The sequence below is a fragment of the Oryzias latipes genome, chromosome 23 (assembly GCF_053564925.1).
Source record: "Oryzias latipes strain Hd-rR chromosome 23, Olatipes_Hd-rR_3.1".
Lineage (NCBI taxonomy): Eukaryota > Metazoa > Chordata > Actinopteri > Beloniformes > Adrianichthyidae > Oryzias > Oryzias latipes.
The window spans coordinates 10,552,324-10,564,614 of record NC_136259.1 but is presented as its reverse complement, the minus strand read 5'-3'; the positions used below and the strand labels follow the sequence as shown (position 1 = coordinate 10,564,614).

The 12,291-nt window shown below is 40.8% G+C and overlaps 2 protein-coding genes across 3 annotated transcripts in view; one reads left to right on the top strand and one right to left on the bottom strand.

The window, feature by feature from the left end:
• Nucleotides 1-665, top strand: part of LOC101169253 (chloride anion exchanger) — a 35,672-nt gene extending 35,007 nt beyond the window's left edge. Inside the window, exon 21 of the mRNA XM_023952515.2 lies at nt 87-665. Coding sequence (XP_023808283.1) covers nt 87-113 — 27 coding nt within the window. The 3' untranslated portion in view covers nt 114-665. The remainder of the gene's footprint in view (nt 1-86) is intronic.
• A 2,306-nt stretch (nt 666-2,971) lies between these two features.
• cbll1 (Cbl proto-oncogene-like 1, E3 ubiquitin protein ligase) lies at nt 2,972-8,527 on the bottom strand. Of its 2 annotated transcripts, none has more exons than XM_023952451.2 (6): nt 8,346-8,527; nt 6,413-6,580; nt 5,696-5,802; nt 5,422-5,505; nt 5,273-5,346; nt 2,972-4,267 (listed from the first exon to the last, which is right to left on the bottom strand). In XM_023952451.2, the coding sequence occupies exons 1-6, from the start codon at nt 8,356-8,358 to the stop codon at nt 3,286-3,288; spliced, it is 1,428 nt and encodes a 475-aa protein (XP_023808219.1). In that variant the 5' UTR covers nt 8,359-8,527; the 3' UTR covers nt 2,972-3,285. The 2 variants fall into 2 exon arrangements, with proteins under 2 accessions (XP_023808219.1, XP_078798420.1); XM_078942294.1 differs by lacking the exon at nt 8,346-8,527 and adding an exon at nt 7,192-8,267.
• Nucleotides 8,528-12,291: the final 3,764 nt, after the last annotated feature.

Below are 12,291 nucleotides of genomic sequence, written 5' to 3'. Positions count from 1 at the left end.
TCTTTAGCTGTAACATACCTAACTGTTCTTTTCGTTGTTTTGTTGTAAATCTAAATTTACTCAAATAAAAACTTCTACTTTCACAGGTTCCAGAACCAGAACACAAGTTTTAACATTTAAAGAAGAGAAGAAGACAAAGACTGGAATAACAAAAAAACTAAGGCTTAAAAACATACATTTTTAGAAGTTTGTACTATTTCCTGCATAATTAAAAACCTTATACTTCTTATGTGTATTTTCATGCATATTTGCATATTTACTGTATTTAAAAAAAAGCAGAATGTTTTATACTTTGTACAGTGCAGTTTTAGTTTTCTGTGATACCTTTGTTTTTACTGTTTTCCTGTAAATGACTAATGAATAGTAAAATAATTGCCAAAAACACACGTAGACATACACCGATACATATGTATATAAATGTTTTCAAATATTTTACATAATTCTCATGAAACATATTTACATTTTTTATTCACATTCAAATTTTAGATAATGTATAAGATTCAGGGTATAAATATAATTTGTTTACTGTTGATTGAGAGAGAAATTCTTTTCCCAAAAAGATGTAAAAAAATAGTCAAATAAAGTGCAGGTAGTAAAAAGAACAATACTAGAACAATGTGTGTGAATAAATGCTTACTAATGAATAAAAGAATTCGCTATTGACATGATGCACAGTACTCACATACAACACCTTTTTTTAAAAGTGCATTTTGTTACAAAAAAAAAAGGTGTGGAGTGGAGTGTGTGCAGTGGAGACGCCTTCTCTCGAGTGATGAATCACGCTTTTCCATCTAAGATTCTGATGGACGAGTCTGGGATTTAGAAGTTGCCAGAACGGTGCATTTGGGATTGCATTATGCCGAGTGTGAAATTTGGTGGAGGAGGAATTATGGTGTTGGCTCATTTATCAGGACTTGGGCTTGGCCCCTTAGTTCCATTGAAAGGAACTCTGAATGCTTCAGGACACCAAAACATTTTGGACAATTCCATGTTCCCAACCTTGTGGGAATAGTTTGGAGCTGGCCCCTTCCTCTTCCAACATGACGGTGCACAAAGCAAGGTCCATAAAGACAAAGATGACAGAGTCTGGTGTGGATGAACTTTACTGGCCTGCACAGAGTCCTCACCGGAATCCAATAGAACACCTTTGAGACGAATAATACTAGAGACAGAGAGCCAGGCCTTCTCCACCAACATCAGTGTGTGACCTCACCAATGCACTTTTGGAAGAATGGTCAGCAATTCCTATAAACACACTGCTCAACCTTGTGGGCAGCCTTCCCAGACGAGTTGACCCTGTAATAACTGCAAAAGGTGGACCCACATTAAATTGAACTCTATGGTTCAGGAATGGGATGGAACTTCAGTTAAGGTGCAAGGCAAGAGGGGTGAGGCCAAAGGGTTTCCTTGTTGTAAAGATTTATGAAAATACAACACTAAATTATCTTTACCACTTCACATTTATGCCTATAACAGCTGCAATCTGTCATTGATTAGAGTCTCATATTTTTGTTCTCAAATCATTTCCTTTTGATCAGAACTTAGTCCAGATTTACTCATTCCAAACACGTGTATAACTGGAATGTTTAAGGGGCTGTCCCTGGTTAACTTTTGCGGGCAGCCTTTCTGTAGCCTTTTGAAAAAATAATTACTTTTAATAATGAGTAATATATGAAGCAGCATCAGCCATTCCATCACACCACTTCCTGACTGTTCAGCTAGTCTCCTTCATAAAGCAAATGTGGCCAGCCAACTTCTGCTTATTCCTGGGCAGCGTCAAGACAAAGGTAAGGTACACCCTGGAGAGTTTGCCCGTCTTTCACAGGACACACTTGGTGAAAACCCTGGAATGCACATGTAAACTCCACACAGAAATGTCCCAGCCAGAGGTTTGAACCAGGAAGAGTTAACCACTGCAACACCGTGCAACCCACTACAAACCTATGTTAGGTTGTAGTGTCCACCTTCCCCTCAAAAAAAGAATAAGAACAATTCATGTTTCTGATTGGTCCACCATCTATAGTAGAGATACCTCTACCAGAGGCATAAAAACATGAATATTAATATTCAAAAGTAATATTTATAAAAATGTTTGTTTGGAGGTCGTTTACAACTGAGCTGAAACTGTTAATGACTTCCATCCTATTTTTTTTTTAAAACATATGAAGAGACAGAGGAGATTGGTACTGTGCTGTGGGTAAAAAAAAAAAAAAAGTGTTTAGAACCCAAACATCCATTAGCACACAGAGTGTTATCAACATTGCAATAAAGTTTCTGTTTGGTGGAGTCTGAACATTCTTCTACACACTTGAAAGTCATGAAAGTCTGCTCAGACTCACACAAACCTTTTAGACACTGGATTTCATGTTTTTTCTGTGCCTGTTTCATCAACTCCATGACTTTTTAAAACACGCAACTTCTGACATGAGCAAGGACCTTTGGCCTTACATTCCAACTCTACTTAGCGAGCGATGGTGCTGCCATTCTCCCATCTTATGCCTCAAAGCAAACATGCAATGAGGACCCAGCTGTGACTTGCATTGTTTTCAGAAATCTTACAATTTTACAATTACACTCAAACAAGTCAAACTAGAATGTTAATAAGACATGACAATTTTTTTCATAACTATTGTGGGGGAAAAAAAGTCTTGCAGTTAAGACACCAAACGGTAGCACAAGTACAACTTTTTTGTGAGACTGGCATAAAAGTTTGCATCATTGTCCTCTGATACTTATTTCATCTTGCTGCAGGTTTTTTTCTATTTATAAGTCTCTAGTTTTTTATTAAATGTTGCAAAAAAATTGAATTTCTTTAAAGGAAATAAAAAACATACAGCAAAGTCCTAACATCTGGGTTTCCTAAGCTTTTAGGAGATCGCATTTAAAACATTTTTTTTTTTATTACAGCAAAAAAGAACTTCTGATGTAATCAACTCAGCTGCTCCCAACTCATCAAATAAAGACAAGTAGGTATGACATGAAAAGTTTATTGAGAATGAACGTCTTTCACTTCAGCATTGACATCAGCAGACGTATATACAGAGATCCTTTCCAATAAGCTATTAAAAAAGGGACATTCCTGCTCTTCTCCAAATTATTAGTGCGCTCATGGGGAAGTGGAGCACAGGTAACTAAAATGTGCACCATACACACATTTGAATGTGGGCAGTTTTATCCAAATCAAAGTTCTACATCCTGAAATCCTGAGGTTCACTATCACATTACTTAGACAAGCGGTATGGAAAAGAACAACACCGACGACTTCCCACTCAACCAGCTTTCAGTTTACTGGTAATAAGGTCGATAGCGGCCCTGATCTGGGTGATGGGGGCCTGGCATCTGTCCCTGGGGAGGTGGACCCTGCATTCGAGGAGGTGGGGGCCCCCTGGGAGCAGGCCACATCCCAGGACTGAGTCCTCCTGGCTGGTTAAACGGAGGGCTGAGGGTGCCCTGGTCTTCAGGGAACGGCTGCATGGAGTTGGGGTTGTAGTGGTGAGGTGGGGGGGCATTCACAGGAGGTCCGGTGTGCTGTGGGGGAGGTCCTGGAGGTGGGTGATTTATATAGGGGGGCATGATGTGCCCTGGTGGGGGAGGCGGGGCTGTAGACATGGGGGGAGGAGCCTGGTTGTAGACCATGTGTGGTGTCCCAGAGCCCTGGGGGGGGTGCTGCATTGGGTGACTAATAGGAGGAGGTGGACCAAAGTGCTGTTGAGGTGGCGCCATCATGTGGTGAGAGTGTGACACCACAGGCGGCTGCCCAGGATAGTCTCCAGGGTGGTGATGCGGGGGCTGGCTGGGGCATGGCCCACCAGGATGGGAATCCCGTGATGAAGACGAGTCATCTTGAATGGGCACTGTGATGAGATTGCTGTGTTTACGAGTTGTTACAGTGGCAATGCGAAACGTCTCTGGTCCCAGAGATGGAGTTGGGGGAGGCCCGTCATGGGGGGTCGGTGGAGGCGGCTGACTGTAGGGATCGTGACTGCTGTGCATTTGGTTTGGGAGGTGGACATGGTTCTTAGGGATGTGAGGAGGAGGCACACGGAAGCGATCAGAAATTTCAGGTGCTTGTGGCAGATGCACAGGATCCTGGCGGCCCGAGGAGGACTTGGTGGCTCTCATGTGACGGTGGTTCACGTGGGCTTGGAGGTCCCGCTGGGACAAGTAGGTGCGCTTGCATCCTGGTACAATGCTGCACATGTAGAGGGACCCTCGCTGGCACTGCTCGATGCGCTGAACTGGATCCGTGCAGTTATACAGACTGAGACTGAACACACATACAACAGTTGAGTCTCTTCAAACAGAAACCATAAAACTACAGGTTACGAGCAGCTTTTGCATCACACGTGTGTAAACCCTATCAAAATTCTCGAAATGTCAAAACAAATTTTTTTTCAATGACACTGTTTCCTTTAGATCCTAATTATGTGAATAAATACGAACCTACTCACGCGATAAATCATTAAAAAATATGGCGAGAGATGTGAACAATACTTTGACAACAGATCCAAATTTCTGCCATAGCACCAACGCTCATCATCATTTATCAGAGGAGCTGTGGACCCAACAATTCCACATGACACGCTCAACTTTTGATGAGCTGTGTGACGCTTTGGGACCTCTGGTGGCGCCCGCTGTGCATTCCCCAAGACAGCCAGTTCCTACCAAAAGACGCCTCGCCATCCGGTTGTTGGTCATGGGGCTCATTTAGTTTGAAAAAAGTGTTTCCATTGCAGTTTTGTGAAATATGTCAATTTGGATATGCCTCAAAAACAACCACCTCCAAGCACAAAAACTTTTTCTTTTTGATAAATACTAGCTTAATGTCGTGTTTCAATCAGGTAAATTTATTATCCTAAATCTAATTTGCGCTATTTCATATTCAACGAAATAGACTCGTGTGAGGGAAAAAAGTTACCCGTAACCAAGAAAGTGTTTTTTTTAAGGCTGCATTAAATCATAGCTTCAATGCTTAATAAATTGTTTCAAAACATTTTTCACTTAAAAGTGCTTTATGTTTCTAATTTTGCAACCACAAATGAAATTCCTCCAAATGTAAATTTACAGAGCAAAAATTATTATACTGCCATATATATATATATATATATATTTTTTTATTATTTTACTAATATTTTCCAATCTTTTGTCAATTTGTTAGTAACTTTTCTATTACGTTTTGTCATTAAGCAGCCACATAAAAAAACTGTTTCCAATTGTTCAATTAACAGAGAATTAAACAGAACTACACATTGAAGATGGAAACATGTCTCACCCTGGACACATCTTCTCGCCTTTCTTCTCATGAAGCAAAGCGCAGTCATAGCAGAAAACATGCTTGCAGGGAATCTGAAAGATGCAAGGTCAAGAGTTAAGCAAGAAAATGTTGACTGAAAATGACAGAAATTGAAATTCTGCACATACCATCCGTCCATAAAGTTGAATGGGGAGACCACATTTATCACAGAAGTGAATCGGAACTTCATCTCTTTCACCGATCAGATTTAGCTGTTGGAAAAGTCACTTAAAATGTTGAATCACATACTGGTAAAATATACTCAAAAACAGAAACTTTAACAGTATCGTTCAAAAAAACAACACCAATATAGACAGAACTCATTTTGATACTAACTTAGGCATGAAAATGCTCTTTCATGACACTGTCAGCAAAGTGAAACCGTCTTTATAGCCACCATACCTTACAGTCCCATAACAGAGGCTGCGGAAATCTTCTCTGACTTCCAAACACATCCCCAGCTTTAGCGCCACAGTCAAACCGATCCTCCTGCTTGAAGCCGAACTTTTCTGAGAAAGCCAGAGAATAACACAAAGATGCTAAAAAAGCCCACAACACCCACAGGGTGCAGTCCTCAGCTCAACCCCAGAAAAGTGCGGTAACATTTTTTAAAAAATTGTTAAATTGATTAAAACTAAATAATAATTATAAAGTTATTTAAAGATATGATAGATTATTGTAGGATAAACACATCAAGATTGACATGCAAGCAATGTAAGTCAGGTCAAGTCACAAGAGAGCAGCCTCATTAGGGCGGCTGTTGGGCAGTGGTAGGGAGGTCGACCTCCGAGCAGAAGATTACGGGTTCGATTCCCGCCTTGGCCCGTCCATGTATCGAAGTGTCCCTGGGCAAGACACTGGTGGAAGGTTCAGCATCAGAGCCACCACCAGTGTGTGAATGTGTGTGAATGGGGCCTTGACTAAAGCGCTTTGGGCCTTCAAAGAAAAGCATTATACAAGTATAAGTATTTACCATTTACCATGATATTATCGGATCAAAAAAGGCAACACTGAAAGCAGCTCAGTTTCGACACAGAAAACCACAATTAAGTGGTACTACTACTCTGTGCTAAAAAAAAAAAGGGTAAAAATGCAGGTTGAACTGTGCCCGATGCCTACCATCGTCTCCAGGTTCACTTTTACAGGGTCTGTTACCAACAGGTCTCGGCAGGCGCAGCTGAGGTTTAGTCCTTAATGGCTGTTTAGAAATTAATTTGATGGGGATTCGCCTCCGAACATCCAGGCCACCCAAGGTCCCAGAGCAATCGCTTCCTTGAAGATCGTTGTCTGTTGACAAAAGCATAAATAACATAAATCGCCGATTTTGTTTTGAAAATCACAGAGTAAAACACAACATATGAATATCACAAATATCAACTTTGCACGCTTTGCTTTTGTGTTTTCATGAATTTAATTCATTTATTTTTGGCTCAATTTTATTTTTACAAGTTGAAATAAATAAGAGGGTGCGACTTTATGAAGAATTGCAGAAATGCTTTAGAATTAAGAAGTTCTGTCCCATTAATCAACTGAGAACTGCTGCTAGCAGAGTTGGAATACTGAAATAAAGCGGGATATTGTGTTTTTGGTGATTTTTATCCTTCTGCTTCCTGTGTGTATTGTTCTATTTCACATTTAAAATCTTAATTTGTGGACAAACTTTAGTAATTTAATTTCTAAACCTAACTGGCAGATATCCTTACACAAAAAACCCCAGACAAAATGGAAAGGATTTTAAAAGCCCTATATCTTGCTATGCTTCCAGAGTAAACTATATTTATATATAAAAATGTATTACCTTTGGCACACTAAAGAACCATTTTTTAAATTAAATAGGAGTTATTTTCGCAGCTCATTTTCCAAGCCGAAAGTAAGATGACTTGATCTCTGAGGCCCACCTTTCTCTTCTTGTTGGTGCTGCCCATTTCATGACGTCACACGTTTCACCCACAGAAACAAACATCCAAACTTTTGCAAAGATGGATGTGAATATCATGCATAGAAAATGAAAACGTTTAGCTGATCCCTGCTAGCTTGTGTGGCCGTGTGTGTTAGCCTGGGGGCGGTGCTGGCAGCACAGACTCTTCCTGGAAGGGGCTGTTCTCACTTTGTGATGTGAGGACCCACGCGTTTTACATGGATTGGGAGGGGCTTTGAGGACCCAGAGATGTGTGAGTGGATCAAAACACCGCCTTGGGGTTGTTTTGTGAGGAATGAACATTATAATACACTTAAAAGCTCATCAAGTTGATTTGCATGATATGGGCCCTTTAATTTTGAAAAACAAACAAACAAAAACATTTTACCCTACATTCGTAAGCCTCTGTGATTCAGTTATTCAGTTCCCTTTTGAGTAATTTGTGCTTCATTAATGCTACATAGCCAGTTTCAAATGTGCCCTTCATGAAGACGATCAGATCACGTGATAAAAACACTGCCCTTTCCATCTGACTAGGATTTATTTTTGACAAATTCATGTAATATTCGTAAAACTTCAAAGTTAGCTTTCCTTTTTAATCAAGTTATTGGTGCTACAAACTTAGATTAATTCAGCCCCAAATCACCGAACAACCAAAATAAAAAAAGCTATATAGGACGCAAATGTGCTTAACTGAACCACGGACTCTTTGAAAAGTTTAGCCGCCGCAGCCGCTGGCAGTAGCACAGGCTAACACACTCGAGCATCGGTTCACCAACTCAGTCACTACTTTTACAATAACTTCCGTTTAAAAAACGGATAGCTAATGATAGAAGTCAAGCCCCAAATACGTCTATGGTGCAACAACCTGCTAACCAGATAAAAGAAAACATTTCAGCTTTCACGGACTAACGTGCGTTTTTTTTTTACCCCCGAACATTTCTGAGCTAGCTTATTTCATGCTAGCTTTAACGGTATCGAACGAGGTTCAAAGTAAAAATGAACAGAAAACAGCGCTTTTGACCACCCAAACAGCTGCTAAAACAGAGACTATGGTGCTGCAGTAAAGTGTGTGAAATAGAAAGGAAGAAAGAACATAGCTACGGTAGGCCAAACTAAGCATTTTTTGCTTACCGCTTTGGTCCATGATCCATCTAGCGAGCGCAATGCATGTTGGGATAAAAAAAGAACTAGGAAGTGAAAGATAAGGAAAGGAAACAAGTGAACAAGATAGGATTTTAAAAGTTTAAATGTTTAAAAGTGCTCCACAGCTGGTTTAAGAGCAGCATGTCTCCATCTTTTATGTTTGCTTCTCAACTGGTATAAACCATTCCCTCAATTATGTCTAAACCATGTTATCCTATTCTTATATGCTTTTGACCTGTTCATTGTTTTATGATCATTGTTTTTATTCAGTATATTTTATTTTTTACTAGTATTTGTTACTTTTTTCATCAGTAGTGCGGTATTCCTCTAAACTTTGTGAAGTACACATCTAAAGAGAATTTAATTCCACTGACTGTTACTATTGTATACTATTTAATTCAACATATGATCCATCAGAGTGAACTTTCAAAAGGTTTTGAGAAAACATGAGGCTTTTTAAAACCAAGCGTGATTGTGACCATCCAAATTTACTGACGATCAAACAAAAACTGCTATAGAAATATCTCACTTTAGTATTTTTACTTGTAAGATTAAATAAACTGCTATGAAGTAACAACAAATAACCCTCACAATTTAACTGAAGCAAACCCATTCCCTGTACATACTAAATGCTGGGTTTTATAAACCCTTAGCAAGCAGGGTTGTTAACATCTGGAACAGGTGTACTTCGCCCAAAAGAAACTGCAATGCCAGGCTAGTTGGAAAACATGCAGGACACCCAACCACCCCCAGGGCCTGGACTTTGAGGTCAAATGTAGAAAAACATTTAAAAAACATGCAGCTTATAGATAGATAGATAGATAGATAGATAGATAGATAGATAGATAGATAGATAGATAGATAGATAGATAGATAGATAGATAGATAGATAGATAGATAGATAGATAGATAGATAGATAGATAGATAGATAGATAGATAGATAGATAGATAGATAGATAGATAGATAGATAGATAGATAGATAGATAGATAGATAGATAGATAGATAGATAGATAGATAGATAGATATAAACTTTATTAATCTCCCAAAGGAGAAATTCAGGTGTCCGGTAGCAAAACACACAACCACACACAACAAACAACAGTAAAAAGACAGTTCACAAAATAATATCAGTTCATATCAGGCAGGTTCATTAAACAGCCTGATAGCTGTAGGGACAAATAAGTTCTTAAAGCGCTCTGTCCTGCAGCGCAGTGAAAGGAGTCTATTACTCCGTGTGCTCCTCTGACCTGACATCGTGTTGTGCAAAGGATGTCTGGGATTGTCCAGGATGCTCTGAGTCAAAGCCCTCATTCTCTTCTGGAGCACAGATCCCAGAGAGTCCACCCTCCTCCCGATCACAGATGCACATCTCTTAATCAGTTTGTCCAATCGAGTGCAATCCCTCGTGGTCATACTGCCACCCCAGCAGACAACCCCATGGAAGACAGCACTCGCCACAACCGACTGATAAAGAGGAGCAACATGTCAGTACATACATCAAAGGACCTCAGCTTTCTCAGAAAGAACAGTCTACTCTGCCCTTTCTTATACAGAGCATGAGCCTGCTCCGACCAGTCCAGTTTGTGGTCAAGGTGCACACCCAAGTATTTGTAGGAGTCAACCACCTCGATTCCCCCTCCATCAATGATCACTGGCTGGTGGGAGGACTTCCTACTAAAGTCAATAATCATCTCCTTGGTCTTTGATATGTTAAGCACAAGACCATTGTCCCTGCTCCAGGAGGTGAATCTGGTGATGAGCTCCCTGTACTCACTCTCATCCCCTCCCTTTACACACGCCACAATAGCAGTGTCGTCCGAATACTTCTGAACATGACAAGCTGCAGATGCATAATTAAAGTCAGCAGTGTAGAGTGTGAAGAGAAAAGGCGATAGTACAGTTCCCTGTGGTGCTCCGGTGTTGCTCCTCAATGTCCCAGATACACAGTCTCCTAGTCGGACAAACTGTGACCTAAGAGTCAGATAGTTGTGGATCCAGCGAACAAAACCTGGATCAACTCCCATCCTCTCAAGCTTCCTCTTCAGCAGCTGAGGCTGGACTGTATCAAAGGCACTTGTGAAATCGAAAAACATCACCCTCACATATCTGCCAGTCCCTTCCAGAAAGGAGAGCACCCTATGGACCATATAAAGGACTGCATCCTCCACTCCCATACTGTCCTGATAGGCAAACTGAAGGGGGTCCAGCGCCCCCTCCACCTGGGGTTTGAGCCTCCGGAGTAGTAGCCTCTCAAAAGTCTTCATTATGACAGATGTTAGGGCAACTGGTCTATAGTCCTTCATCCCTGCAGGCCTTGTCACCTTGGGCACTGGGACAAGGCATGAGGTCTTCCACAAGCCAGGGACACATCCTGTCTGAAGACTCCTGTTAAAGATGGTTTGAAGAGGCACCGCCAGCTCTGACGCACAGTCCTTTAGCAACCGTGGTGATATTCCATCAGGACCAGCAGATTTCCAACCATTGAGCCAAGATTTCCAACCATTATGTTAGATGTTCTTGTCAAAAGTCACAAAACAAAATGAAAGCCATAAGTGGCACTGTAGCTACCCACACCTGCACTACTGGCTGCTACATTTCTTTACTCCCCTCAAATACTATTCTCTCTGCATGTGACAAATTCATAAAAAACCCTTTTTTTCAAAATGGCATATTTTGTCCATAGCAACCATTTTATATTTTGGTCGTCTGAGGGTAACGAACAGGTCTATGAAATTATTAAAAGAATCTGCAGAAGTAAACCTTATGATTTCCTTGGAAACTGAGTTTTTTCCCCTGCCCAGAGTATGTTCATATTGTGTATCACATCGTTATGTTTAGCTTGAGCCAACACTCACCAAGCTAACTTTTTGATGTTTTGGCATAGCTTTGGGCATTTCTCTTCAGGGGTCGCCACAGTGAATGAGTTACACAGGTGGTTTGAGAGATATTTTACAACAGATGGCCTTCCTGGCACAACCTTGTACTTTATCCAGGAATAAAATACAAGGCACAAGACCTGTGCTGGTTCTCAGCCCAGTTCAGCCTGTCACAGGCTTGAGCCCCCTTGTGGCCACATGTGAAGGGTCTTGCCCAGGGACCCACACTGGATGAAGCTCTTGTGCCCCCTGGGAATCAAACCCTGGATTTCCATATTCAAGTCCTACACTTAACCAACTGAGCCATTTGGATGTTGTTCAAAATCTACAACTTGTAAAAGCAACATTTTAGTAGCTTCCTGATGATGCTTGAGGAGTTACAAGGGTAAAAACTGAGACCCCTAGGAGGAGTTTAAATTTCTAGTAGGTACGAAAGAGTAGTTAGGGGGGGTCAAGATGTCAGCCTCTTCCAGGGGTCAAAGGTTAATAAAACTTCTGTTGTGGTTGTAGTTTTATCCTTGTGGCATTTCTGTGAAATTTCATGAAGATGGCTCAAAAAAAGTTTTTCTTTTCACACAAAGTGAGAAAATCACAGAATTTCACACTTTGCCACAAAATAGTCACCAAGCCACCAGTTCTGGAGCCGTCCCATAAGAATTTCAGTACTTCCTTTGAATATCCCCAACATGAGTGTTTTGGTTTTGTGTATGTCTGTGCTTTATTAACCTTTATTTAACCCATTGAGATCAAAATCTCTTTTATGGGCGGATTTCCTCTATCTGCTCTACCATGCTCGTGTTGGGGGGCCCTTGCTACCGCGTCGGCGGGGGTCTTGGTTTGGGGACGGCTGGGCACGCTCCCTCTTTTGACATTCCATCCTCTACTTCAGCAGAAAAAAACACACACCTGAGCACAGGCGTTAGCTCACCTTTGCACAAATAGAATGTGTGACAGATTGAAAAGCTTTACATGTGTTGGTTTGTATGCATACGTATGTGTGTGTGAACTGTAGTTTCGTTGTGTACATGTTGACATGATTGTACGTGAAGATATTT